Genomic DNA, 12,633 nt, shown 5'->3' on the forward strand with positions numbered 1-12,633 from the left:
CCTGCGAGCCTAGAGCCTGCGCGCCACGAGAGAAGCCACCTCAGAAGAAGCCTCGCACCGCAGCGAAGAGCAGCCCCGCGAGCCTAGAGCCTGCGCGCCACGAGAGAAGCCACCTCAGAAGAAGCCTCGCACCGCAGCGAAGAGCAGCCCCGCGAGCCTAGAGCCTGCGCTCCACGAGAGAAGCCACCTCAGGAAGAAGCCTCGCACCGCAGCGAAGAGCAGCCCCGCGAGCCTAGAGCCTGCGCGCCACGAGAGAAGCCACCTCAGGAAGAAGCCTCGCACCACAGCGAAGAGCAGCCCCGCTGCCGCAGCCAGAGAAAGCCTGTGCAAAAAAAAGCGACAAAGATCTAGTTCAGCCGTAAATAAATGATCGTGACCATGACACAAGAAGCTGATTTACTTTGCTGAAAACAACAGTCCCAGGCCTTTAGCATTCTACTTACAGCATCATTCATGTGAAAAATACACAGCACTTTACTTTTCAGATTAGTCTCAAAAATACTACTTAAAGTCCAAGAGTAAAGCTCAGCATGACATGTGAGCAGGTGAAAAGTACTTAAAGCCACTAACTTTAAATCAGGGGAATTTAATGCTGATGGGTTACAATATAAGCCAATATTATTTAAATCAGGAAATGGGGAGTGCAGGGCAAACACAAGCATAATCTCAGTAAGTTGAAACTTCCATGGCTTTACCTTATCTTCTTAATCAGTACAAGCGGTCCTCTTATAAAAAGAAGCAAAATATTCAGTTACTCAAAAATCGGCAGCTCAACTGCTGACCACCCAGTGACGACAGGCAGAGAGTAAACAACTAAGATGACAGGAGTCTCTGCCAGGGTCATTCATAGTAAAACTTTATTGAACAGAAAATCCAGCAAAGGTTTTCACCTCTGCAAAGCTCCTCTTGGTTTAAAGTAAAGCACTGCATTTTAAAAAGCAATTATACATAAGTCTTTCCTAGAAAAGTCCTGCTAAAACATGTCTAGCAATTTCATTGATTATATAAAGTAGTACACTTAGTGTAATTTAAACATTCCAACAGGAATCAAATCGTACCAGCAGAACCGTTTCTGCGTCTATGACATCTATGTACAAACACTCATGCAGACACACACATCTGGAAAAGTTCCTCAGGCATAAACATGCGAAACTAACGCCTTCTACTTACAATGCCTATTAAACTACAACAGTATATATTAAAGCTCTTCAGAATAAAGACATGAGAAGCCTGTAGGCATTTTTTGTTCATCAATTTGTATCATGGCTTCATGTCTTACTTTCCGCTTTTGCGTAATCACAAAAGCATATCATCCTCTCTGTAGATTCTTATACTATTTCTGTGCCACTGCCACGTCCAGGTAAGGAAATCGAGCCAGAATCAGATGACCCAGTCCACTCCTGTCAAAGCCTCCAGCAGCCAGAGGGGAAACGCCGTCAGTTTGCTATGGCTGGAGGGCCCTCTGGAAGGAGAGAGGCAAAGAAAGTCTTGAAGACAAGCCAGGCTGTGCTCATAAATGAAGGGCTGGTCTGCTCGTCACCCCGTACATCCCTGTCTGGAGGGAGGTGGCTGGGATCTTCACTTTCAGGATCAGGGCCCCCCTGTAGGGAATAAACCACAAGGAGAAAACAATTAGGACTGTGACAAGCACCCAATAACATTAGTCGAGGGCAGAGTGACTCCCTGCGTCCCCGCCCATAAGCCAATCGATGCAGGCACAACCCCGGGGATGATGTCCCACGCTGGACGGAGCTCCTCCTCCAGCCTCCACAGCACAACTGTGCTGAACACTCTCATGGTTTTCAGTATCCCTGGCCACAGTATCAAATGAAGTAACTAGATCTTCAACTATTATTAAGTTAGTAATCAAGCTTGACACTTCATTAAACATGGATATTTTTCTAATTTTGGCAGTGTTCCGAGTTAAAAAAAAAAAAAAAAAAGCAACTAAAACTGGATTCTAAAAACAGATACTACAGTGATACTTTATATTAAAAAGAATCTCCTTTAGGATTGTGCATTAAATTGCCTTATAGAAATCCTATTTCTGTATGTTACTTTCCAAGAAATCTATTCTGTGAGAGACAGGCATATGTTCCCAACTCTTAATTAGAATAACTCTCCATTAGCAGTTTCCATGGTATAATACATTGTTACTGAGCATGAACACTCAAAATAGTGAGCTTCAAAAACCATTTACATATGCCAAAATGCAAATTGCCACATAACAAAAATACCTGACAGATTTTGTGACAGTGTTTTAAAAATAGCTACTGCTCTAAGAATAAATTTGAAAAAATCTTGAAATATTTAGTCTAATAAAATGGAAAAACCACAAGGTATTTAGAGATGAAGGACTCCAGGGCCTGGCTCTTCACACCGGGCTCGGTGGGCTCCATGGGAGCTCCATACCTGGAAGTTATTGTTGGGGTCTTGATTCACAGCCTCCTGAGGACCACCATCATTCGGGAAGTTCTGAACTGGCCTCTGCCGAAATGGAAACCACCCGACGTGATGCCTTCGAAGGAAGCACATTAAGTCCATCTTAGTGAACAGAGTGAGATGTACTCAAGAATTTAAGGGCCCTCTTGATGAGATGAAGTCCCCCTCGCTCCCCTCCTCTCATCAGAACAGGACCCGATTAGAAGCTTGCAACCAGACCCATCTGCAGACACATTCTAGCAGGCCAGGTGGGATGTGAGGTGCTTGATGGTCACTATGGAAACTATGCCTTTTTCATCATCGTGTGCCCAGCAGCATAAAGAGCACTTGGCACACAGTGTGTGCACGATACATACTTGCTCACCTGAACCAAACCTTACACTTGAAAACTTGAACAGAGAGGAAAAGAGGAAATACACACACAGCTGTGACTATATGTCATAACATACTAATAAGACCGAGATTTAGTCACCTAAATATATGATTCTACAGACTATAGAATTCAAAAAATTACCTAAAAGTTTTATCTGGAAAATCCACTTAAATCCAAGTATTGAAGCAAACATGACAAAATATTAACCATGATTAATACTGGGTGTGAGTACTGAATGCATTTTTCTAAATATTTCTTTTTTAAGATTTTCAAAAACTAAAACAATCCATTTTTCCTATAGAGGAAAAATGTCTTCATTCGGTTTCGCCACAAGTAAGGCTGTATCACTCCAGGCCAGGGCTTCCCCACTTTGGCACTGCCGATGTCCCAGGCTGGGTGTTTACTGAGGGGCTGAACCGTGTACTGCAGTAGTTTAGCAGCTATCAACTAGATGCTGGTAGACCACCTCCCCCCATCATCCCCGCTGTGAGAGTGAATAACGTCCCCAAACACTGCCAAATGTCTTGAGGGTAAGGGTTAGGGTTAGAGGGAGATGTAAAACCATTCTGGTTGAGAACTAGCACCATGGATACAGCCAAACATCAGGCCGGCAACAGTTCCCTGACCCTTTAAGACTATGCCACAGCCAGTGGCCTTCATCCTAGAAGGCAGCTGTAGCCTGGTAAAAGAGAAATATGTTCTTATTCAACACAGACACAATTTTTCTTTCCATGCCTCCGTATGGAAAGAAGCCTGGCAGGTAGCTTAACTAGAGGAAAAGAAGAGAATGTTGTTCTTGTATCAACATAGATGTAATTGTATTGTCGGCAATGCACAACCAAGCCATCGATTCTTTACACTGAAAATGCCAGAATGACTTATTAAATATACCTCCTTAAATATTGACTGAAACTGCTCAGAAGAGGAAAGTCTGTACTTGGTTTGAGTCACCACATAGTGTAATTTGTAGTAGAGAGGGAATAAAAGCGAAATCATCTGCTTACAGGTACATAACCACGGTGGCCCCCATGACCATGAGGAATCGGCTCAGGGAGGAGTAGAAGTAGAGGATACTGAGAAACACGGAAAACGTAGCGGCTGAGTAGGTCCAATCCAACCAATCTCGATTTATCTCATCATCTTCTTCCACAATGGGGCCTCCTTGAGCATTCATCCGCAGATTCTGATTGGCCCCAGGGTTAACCACCACTTGTGGAGCAGCGTTCTGATTGGCGGGCTGGTTTTCAGCTGGAAACTGGTTGTGGATTGGGGCTGGAGTAGGTGCAGTGACCACAGGTATCTCTTGCGCACTTGGTGCGGGGACAAAAGCCCCTGATGCAGCAGTGGCTGCTAAGCTAAGGTAAAAACAACAGAGGCAGATACTGTTGAGACCAAGGCATCCTGAAGGCTGGTTCTCATCATCTCATTTACATCTTTTACTATTAAGAATTATAAGTAGGGATATACAAATGACAATTTTTAACTTAGCGAAGAACTTCTTTACTAGCAGTCATATTTTTAAAAGCTTTTCTGCTCCTAAGGGAAGCCACTTGGTAAATTTCATCTGGAATTAAACACCAAGGCTACCATAAAAGTACAGAGTAAAATAGTAAATTAAAAATTTCAAAAACCATTAAAGATACCACAAATTGAAAAGGAAGGAACATATTCTACATAAAGTCATCAAACCATGGATCACACACAAGCACACCTGTGTCAATACACAAGTTAGTAGTTACCATTTACACTGTTCTGCCCACAGAACCAGACACAATAGGACTTTGCAGATAATAATGAAAATACACTCATTCCTCCACTTCTAGCTTTACAGGACACATGGACGAGAGCTCCTTCCATTCCCGGGAGCCCTGGCCACACCCAGCACGGCGGGGAAACACTCACTACTGCATGTAGTACTGCCGCGCGTACATCTGCTGGAACCAGGACAGCTGCAGCCACCCGTAGGTTGTGTAACCCGAGAAACCAGGCCCCAGGCCTTGGAACGCTGGCTGGGCTGCTTCAGGCCTATGAAAGATGTTAAAAAATGCTCGTTTTGAGTTGGCTTAGTATGAATCAATGAAAACCAAGTTTAAATCACAATCAGGAATTCAAAACAGAAGGAGACAGAAGACTGGGCTTTGTGACAGTTACACGTAATTTCTGGGCGAGGCACCAGTGCAACACGATCACAGAAGGTACTGACGAAGCCCTCCTGCCACGGTCTGGATCCCATGGGAAAACAAGGGCCCTCGCCCAGCACCAGGGTCTCATGTCATCGCCCTGACGTACAACCAAGCCGGACCTTTTCAGTCTGAGTGGATCCCCACCCTTATTTTAGACTTGTGGAATCTCACTGGAGGTCTGCTGCTGCTGCTGCTAAGTCGCTTCAGTCGTGTCCGACTCTGTGCCACCCCACAGACGGCAGCCCACCAGGCTCCTCTGTCTCTGGGATTCTCCAAGCAAGAACACTGGAGTGGGTTGCCATTTCCTTCTCCAATGCATGCACACATGCAAATTTGCTTCAGTTGTGTCTGACTCTGTGCGACCCCATGGACAGCAGCCCACCAGGCTCCTCTGTCCACAGGATTCTCCAGGCAAGAATACTTGAGTGGGTTGCCATTTCTTTCTCCCACTGAAGGTCTAAACCCCACTATTCATCCTTCAGGGAGCAGCTCAAAAAAGTCACATCTCTCCAAAGCCTTTTCTGCAGGAAATACTCCCCTTCTCCTAACACCATTTCTCTCCCAACCCTAGATCTGCGATATAAAGGGGGCAGAGTTACGTGCACCATCACCCAGCCACGCTTACTGACCACTTGTGCCCTGTGAGGCCACCAGGCTGCTATCTCACTGGATCCCCAACGAGTCTGTGGAGCTCTCCAGCCACGCCATTTACAGAGGGAAGCCAGAGGACAGCTCAGGGAGGACAAAGGATCTAGATGAGGCGGCCGAACTCCTAAGTAGTAGGGCTGGATCTAAGCCCTGTTTATGTGACACCGAACTCATGCTTTTGTCATTTAGCACAGCCTGGGGCAGGGTGTGTGTGGGAGTCATCTTCCGCCTGTGAGCCCTACACAGTGAACTCTTTTGGCATCACATCACAAAATACAAACTACCAGACCTGCAGAAGACCAGGAGTAGTTGTGTGGTCATCTGTGCGGTCATCTCATATCCTTAAACAAAGGTGCAGGCACCATCTGTCCAGTAAGTATGTGTTGGATGAAATCGACAAGTTTTATGACGGTGAAATTCACAGAGATATGAGCCTCAATTTTCAAATCATACAGTCAAAGAGATGCAGTTTTAAGAGCATCTATCCAATAATGGATTCAATTATCCAACTTGTTCACTGACAACAGTATTTTAACCAAATTCCATACCCAGAGTACTTTTAAAATTGTATTCTAACACAAGTATGTCATGTACGATACTGTTTTTAATTATTTAAAGATTCAAGGTTCTAATGTATAATGCAGGGAACTATACTCAATATCCTGTGATAAACCATAGAAAATAAAAATTAAAAAAGAATGTATCTATGTGTATAACTGCGTCACTTTGCCATACAGCACAGATTGGTACAACTCTGCAAGACGACTATGAGTTCATGCTCAGTCACGTCCAACTCTTTGCTATGCTATGGACTGTAGCCCTTGGGGCTCCTCTGTCCATGGGATTTTCCAGGCAAAAATACTGGAGTGGGTTGTCATTTTCTCCTCCAGGGGATCTTCCCAATTCAGGGATCGAACCTGGATCTCCTGCACTGGCAGGTGGATTCTTTACCACTGAGCCACCTGGGAAGCCCCATGTCAATAAAAATTGCAAAAAGATACAGTGTGCGTATAGAAATGACAAAATAAAGTATTTTTGTTAGCTCTGATGAGGACACTCCAGATACACAAGGTAACTACAAGGTTTTTAGAGTTATATCCTGAAGTATATGGGGATGAACTGACAATGTCTGAGAATTATTTTTAAATACCTCAGGATAAAGGAAAGGAGGAATAGATAAGGCAAGTATGGCAAAACATTTTAATCATTACATGAAGATTCATTATACAGTTCCCTCTACTTTCATGTATATCTGAAATTTCCATTAAGAAAAAAACCAACACTTCATTCCTCAAACGCCCGACTAGCAACAATCAGGTATGGAAAACTAAGAAACAGAAGGCAGGGGACTCAGAGAGTAAGAGAATTTCAACTCATAATTAATAAACTGTTTTTTTCCCATAGGACCTTTCCTAAAAAGGTGTTCTAAGGGCTATGAAATACAAACAGCACATCATTTAGACACTTCTGGCTTTGGCTCTAAAGAAAAGCTCTAATTGCACCCCCTCTTCGAGCTCCACCAACACAGTTCCTGGCAGAGCATTTCTCAAATGATACCTTCACCTTTTGTCACCCACTGTTACGACAGACAAAGCACAGAGCCACTCAGCAAAGCGGCTGCACAGTGCTGACAACAGCTGTTCCCGCACAGCAGCACCGACTCCACCGTGAGGTCAGTGCCGTGCCAGGCACACCCCCGCAAGAGAAGGAATGCCCAGATCTGCATGATGTGGCTCTCTACTTTTTAGATGTTCCTAAAAGGCCATATATGAAGTTAAATACATAAGAGATCTTTAAAGTGAAGCCCTTATAAAGCAAAACTGTGTCCCTTTTAAAGTTCCATGACTCACAGTACAAACACAGCTTATTCGCAAGTTGATGCAACTGATGCACCTTCATGTTCTTTATGACAACACTCACCTTGAGATGCTCTCCCATCCAGAGGGAGAAGGGTTCCGAAGAACCTCCCGCTGCCTTAAACCATCGCTTGAGGAATCCCCAGGGGACTGTCCCTGATTAAGACCAGTGGGCTGCTCTGTGGATTCAGCAACCTAAGTGCAACGTGAACACAAGAACAAAAGGCCTGATGCAACTGTCTGAAATCAAGCTTCAAGGCTTCTTTCCCTGTGAATGGCTTATGCCTCAACCCTGACCTCTGAACTTGACAAAATCAAATAGACTGCAATGTTACATAAAGATATTCTGAAATTTTCTCAACACAGTATCAATACAGAGATACTAAATCTATACTTTTTTCCTGGAGTAGCTATGCTGTAGTTTCACTAAAATCTTCCAATGAAGTTATCATTGCTGAGAAAGCAATAGCTTCCTATTAATGCTCTATTCATCTTATGGTGTTAAATTTACTAAATCAAGAAATTAAATTTGACTGATAAGGCTTATAAATACAACACAGACCTGAAGTATTTCTTTTAGTATATTCAGATGTTTCAGGATGTACTGCTGTAATGCAAATTTACAGTGTATCACCACATTAGAATATTAATAGAGTATATTTGAACTAACACTGTGAAATGAAAAACAAGGGACTTTAACCATTTAACATGAGTCTTTATAAAGACTGTGGTCTTTTCCTATCCCAACAAATGAAAATTTCCAAGGAAATAGTCACTTTTTTACTCTATAAATATGAATGGTTCCTTAGAAGAAATTTATTATGTGCTAAATTCATGACTGCCTTGCTAGTTTGGCGAACTGGACACCAAGCCACTATAGGTCAAACTGTGTCCCAGAAAAGAGTATACTGCAGAACTCCACTTTTCCACTACAAGACTAATAGAACAGTTTACTTCTATTACAGTAAACTCTCATTTGTATTGATAACAGTTTATTCCTGATTCTCACTGGGGAAGAGACAAAAAGAGATAAAAAGGCTCGCTTATGAGTTTAACCCAACTTCCTTTATTCTCCCTTGACAGTCTGAATGACACAAACTGCCATGCAGTCATGAAAAAGCAGACATACCTTGGCACCGGCTTTGGGCATTTTTGAAGTACTCTTCACATTGCACACCAGATGCATAACATGCCGTTTTTCCTGCTGAAAGTAATAAGGAAGTACTTTAGGACTTGAATTCAACCCGGTTAGTGCTTAAAAACATTCAAAAAGTTAATAATATTAAGTGATACCTTTGGAAGCAAGTCCCTGAGACACTGGTGATCCAACAACAGCTTCCCGGAATAAATTAACCTCTGGTCCTCTGGACGCTTATGGAAAGAAAGAGTAGCACAGGTCAGCACTTAGCCCTGCAAGTTCCCAAACAGAAGACATGGTTTTATACCAATATTTAAATTTTTTCCCCCAGCATCATAGGAGTACATTTTTCCAAAGGCCCCATATACTTTTATTTAGAAAATTCTCAATAAACTGATTTCTAACATGCAAACAAATTTAGCATGGCAAACTACATCCGGTCCACAAAGCCTATGGCAACCTACGTAACTTCTTAACTCCTAGGGAGACCGCTTTCTGCCACAAAAAGCACCAATCTGGAGTTCCTACAGCAACCGACTTCAAAACCTCCTTTGGTCTTAGAGAAGTCAAAGTTAGCCTTCACTAAAACCACAGAACACTGTCCCAAGATAACATGAAGCAGTTATAAACTTAAGTCCTCCAAGAGACTTTTCCCAACATACAAACGCAGCTAGAGAGGGGATGCTGTGGCAACACTCCACACAACCCTGTGAGATATTTAGTATGCCTATTTTAACATGGGTTAGATCTCTGGGTCAGGAAGACCCAATCCAGTATTCTTCCCTGGAGAATTCCACGGACAAGAGGAGCCTGGCAGGCTACAGTCCATAGGGTAGCAACGAGTCGGACATGACTGAAGCACCTTAACAAGCAATTCTAAGGGGGGGGGAGGGGGGAGTCTAAAATTCACTGGTCCAAGGTCACCTGCTGCTAAAGTCAAGATCCCTAACCCTCTTCTCCATTCCAGTGATTTTAAAACCACAGTGGTGCCACACACTTTTATACAGATCTCACTTTTAAAATCTATTTTTAATTCCCTTTAAAACTGGACTTAAAGGCTTCAAACGATATACACCAAAGTCAGTACACTGGAGTGCACCACCAACTTCTTAACCTACTCTTGCCAGAATAACCAACTATGCAAAATTTGGAATAAATCCATTCCTGTGAAGTAGCCAGAGATACAAAGCAAGCTGTTTAAAACAAAACAATAACAGTATCTATTTATCTGTGTAAATCAGGATTTTTTTTGACACTGGGCAAGTATAACAAACTACAGAAATATACTGAATGTTGGATTCACCATCATTCTCACCAACTGAACTTTTTAAGTAAACGCTATACGCTTGGATTTGTAAGTGTTATTGCATAAGTGGGATCCTGCATTATTAAAGCGTTCCACACTAGGAAAGGTGTGAAAACCACAGGTGCCTGTGATTTGAGGCCTGTTAAAGGCCTGAACTGACACTGGTGTCTTTACCCAGAATGCTGATTTGAAGAAAAATATATTAAGCAAACCACTATCAAAAGTAAGGCTTCTCACATTACAAAGCAAACAACGAGTATGCTTCAGCCATAATTTTTAAACACAAATTTACATACCCCAGAGACCTTTTACTTACAACTTGAGGTCCTCAGACTTAATAAGAGTGATGCTCCTCACCCCGGGAAGCCCTAAAGGAAAGCTCTCTTCCAAAACACCGCCTTTCACCAAATGATGCAACAAGAGCCTACACCTGCCTCGCCAATTTGTGTACCTAATAGCCATTCTCACAGCAGCTTAACACCTGGTTTCTTGGAAGCAACTATGGTGACCTTGCAAACAGTGCCAGAATGGGAGCTTCTTAAACAAATAAGTAAATTTCAAAAGAACGGCTCAGGAGGGACACTCACACTTCCACCTTCTTGACAACACGGAGCAAAAACAACCTGACCCATGAGCCGTGGCACGTTGTAACGCTTCAGATCAGATCAGATCAGTTGCTCAGTCGCGTCCGACTCTTTGCGACCCCATGAATCGCAGCACGCCAGATAAGGAGGCACAATTTCACAATCTCGTCCTGACGTGATGCCCTCTCCTGTTTGATGGAGGCGAATTACAGCCGTGGGCAGCAAAGAACACTGCTGACACTTACATAATATTAGAGTAGAAAGTAAATACAGGAAGGTCCAGTTCATGGCTTCCATCACGTGGTAGGGAGGGAGGGCTGTCGCTAAGGGTGATGTTGACAGATGTGTCAACCAAAACAAAGCAAGGAAATCTCTGTAATTGTGGGACCAGTCTTTAAAACCCAGACTCGGGGAGGTTCCTTCCACCTATTTGCGTTCTAAGTCACTCTTTACCAGAAAGCGCACGAGGCTCCTCCCTGGGACTAGGCAGAGGCTGCGGAGTCCAGCTCACAGGGAGGGGCCCCCGTGGCGGAAGGTGGACGGGGAGGGGAATAGCCACGTCCTTGCTTCTGGGTGTGGGGCCTTAGGTACACACGGCCCGGCGTTCACCATGCTTCTCTATAGCCACTGGCCTAGGCTTAGCCCCTGCACTCTCCTCTCCGCAATGAGAGGCCACATCAGAAAACTCATTCTGCAGCCTTCACGTTTTCTTATTTCCTTATTTCTTTCTAATTTAATCGGATACGATCCTAAGCAGGAACACGTCGCTCTGACGTTTGGGGAAAACTGAGGTTTGGAGGATGAAATTATTCACCCAAGGTCAAACTGCTGTTTCAGAGGCTTGGCTAAGGCTGGAAACCAGATCTAGGGGACGAGAAGGAGTCTGGAGAGGTATACGGCAGAGTTTGGGGGCCTAGAAGGCGACGTGACAGGGGAAGGCGCCCCGTCAGGAAGGCGGGGCGATGGCGGCCTAGAAGGAGGAAGTGACAGTCACGGGGCCAGGTCAAGGGACGCCTACGGCGGCAGGGCACTAAAAGGGGGAGACCACAGGCCTGGGAAACTGGATTTGGGGGGAGCAGCCATTGGAGGCCGGCCGGCGAAGGGAAAGGGTACGGGGAGAGGGGAGGTGGACATGGCCTCTCTAGGGGGGAGGGGCGCGAAGAGCGCTGCGAGGATGACAGCCGGGGTTGAGGGATGCTGGCAGCGGGAGTCGGGGCCCCCCTCTCACCGGGCGCTCGGGGTAGACGCGGCTCAGATGGGCCTTGAGGCGGCCCACGCTCCAGCTGCGGTCGGCGCTCAGCTCCAAGTCTCGGTGGCGCTGGTTGGGGCTCTTCACCAGGAGCGTGACGGGCTCGGGCTCAGGCTCCATGTCGGCGGCACCCCCAGAGAGCAGGGAGGAAGCGTCCCAGCCGCCAGCAACCCCCGCAACGACGGTTCCAGTCTCCGGGGCGCGCGCCCCCGCCTCCCGCACCTTTTATAGACACCCCGCGCCCAGACTCTGCGGACAGAACCCTTTGTGGCTGTCGCCCATTGGCTGACGCAGAGGCCCCTGCCCTAACGTGGCCCAATCGGCGCCCAGCTCCGTAGGCGGAAGGGCGGGCCAAGGCCCGTGGACTCGGGCTGATGCAACCCGCCGCGGTGGCGTCACCCGGAGTCGCGGCTGCGGCTGGGGACCCCGGGTTCGGAGACCATGCTGGGGTGCGTGCTCCCCGCGCGGGGCGCCTCAGCCCTGAGGACACTGGCTTGCTCCGTGGCTCGGGTTACTCAAGGCCGTTTAGGGAGGGTCGTCCCTGCAGACTCCCGGTTTGGCGGCCCCTGCAAATTGTTTCCTCACAAAGCAGCACCCCCGCCCCTTTGCCCCCAGTCCCACTTACTCTTTCCCTTCCCAGGGGTGGCCCGAGACGTCAGGCCCCCAGGGCAGGCCGAGCCACCCCGACCCTTGCCGCGGCTCAAAGAACTGCTGGGCGAACCCAGTTTGCAGCGCCCTAGGAGGGCCAGGAAGAAGGGCGGATCCTTCCTGGGTTAAGGATACAGGAATCTGAGCCCATGTGGCCTGTTCATCTGTGACCTCAGTCTTGAAAGTTACACCCCTAATGTGGGACA

At 45.9% G+C, this 12,633-nt stretch overlaps 1 protein-coding gene across 2 annotated transcripts; it reads right to left on the reverse strand.

Annotated features, from left to right (window-relative positions):
* Positions 1–835: 835 nt before the first annotated feature.
* HERPUD1 (homocysteine inducible ER protein with ubiquitin like domain 1) lies at positions 836–12,036 on the reverse strand. Of its 2 annotated transcripts, XM_005899874.3 has the most exons (8): positions 11,759–12,022; positions 8,796–8,873; positions 8,632–8,706; positions 7,567–7,697; positions 4,718–4,840; positions 3,820–4,170; positions 2,413–2,518; positions 836–1,601 (listed from the first exon to the last, which is right to left on the reverse strand). In XM_005899874.3, exons 1-8 carry the CDS (start codon positions 11,897–11,899, stop codon positions 1,437–1,439), a joined length of 1,170 nt encoding a protein of 389 aa, XP_005899936.2. In that variant the 5' UTR covers positions 11,900–12,022; the 3' UTR covers positions 836–1,436. The 2 variants fall into 2 exon arrangements, with proteins under 2 accessions (XP_005899936.2, XP_070244505.1); XM_070388404.1 differs by lacking the exon at positions 836–1,601 and having other exon boundaries at positions 2,439–2,518; positions 3,974–4,170; positions 11,759–12,036.
* Positions 12,037–12,633: the final 597 nt, after the last annotated feature.

This window comes from Bos mutus, chromosome 18 (assembly GCF_027580195.1).
Source record: "Bos mutus isolate GX-2022 chromosome 18, NWIPB_WYAK_1.1, whole genome shotgun sequence".
Taxonomy (NCBI): domain Eukaryota; kingdom Metazoa; phylum Chordata; class Mammalia; order Artiodactyla; family Bovidae; genus Bos; species Bos mutus.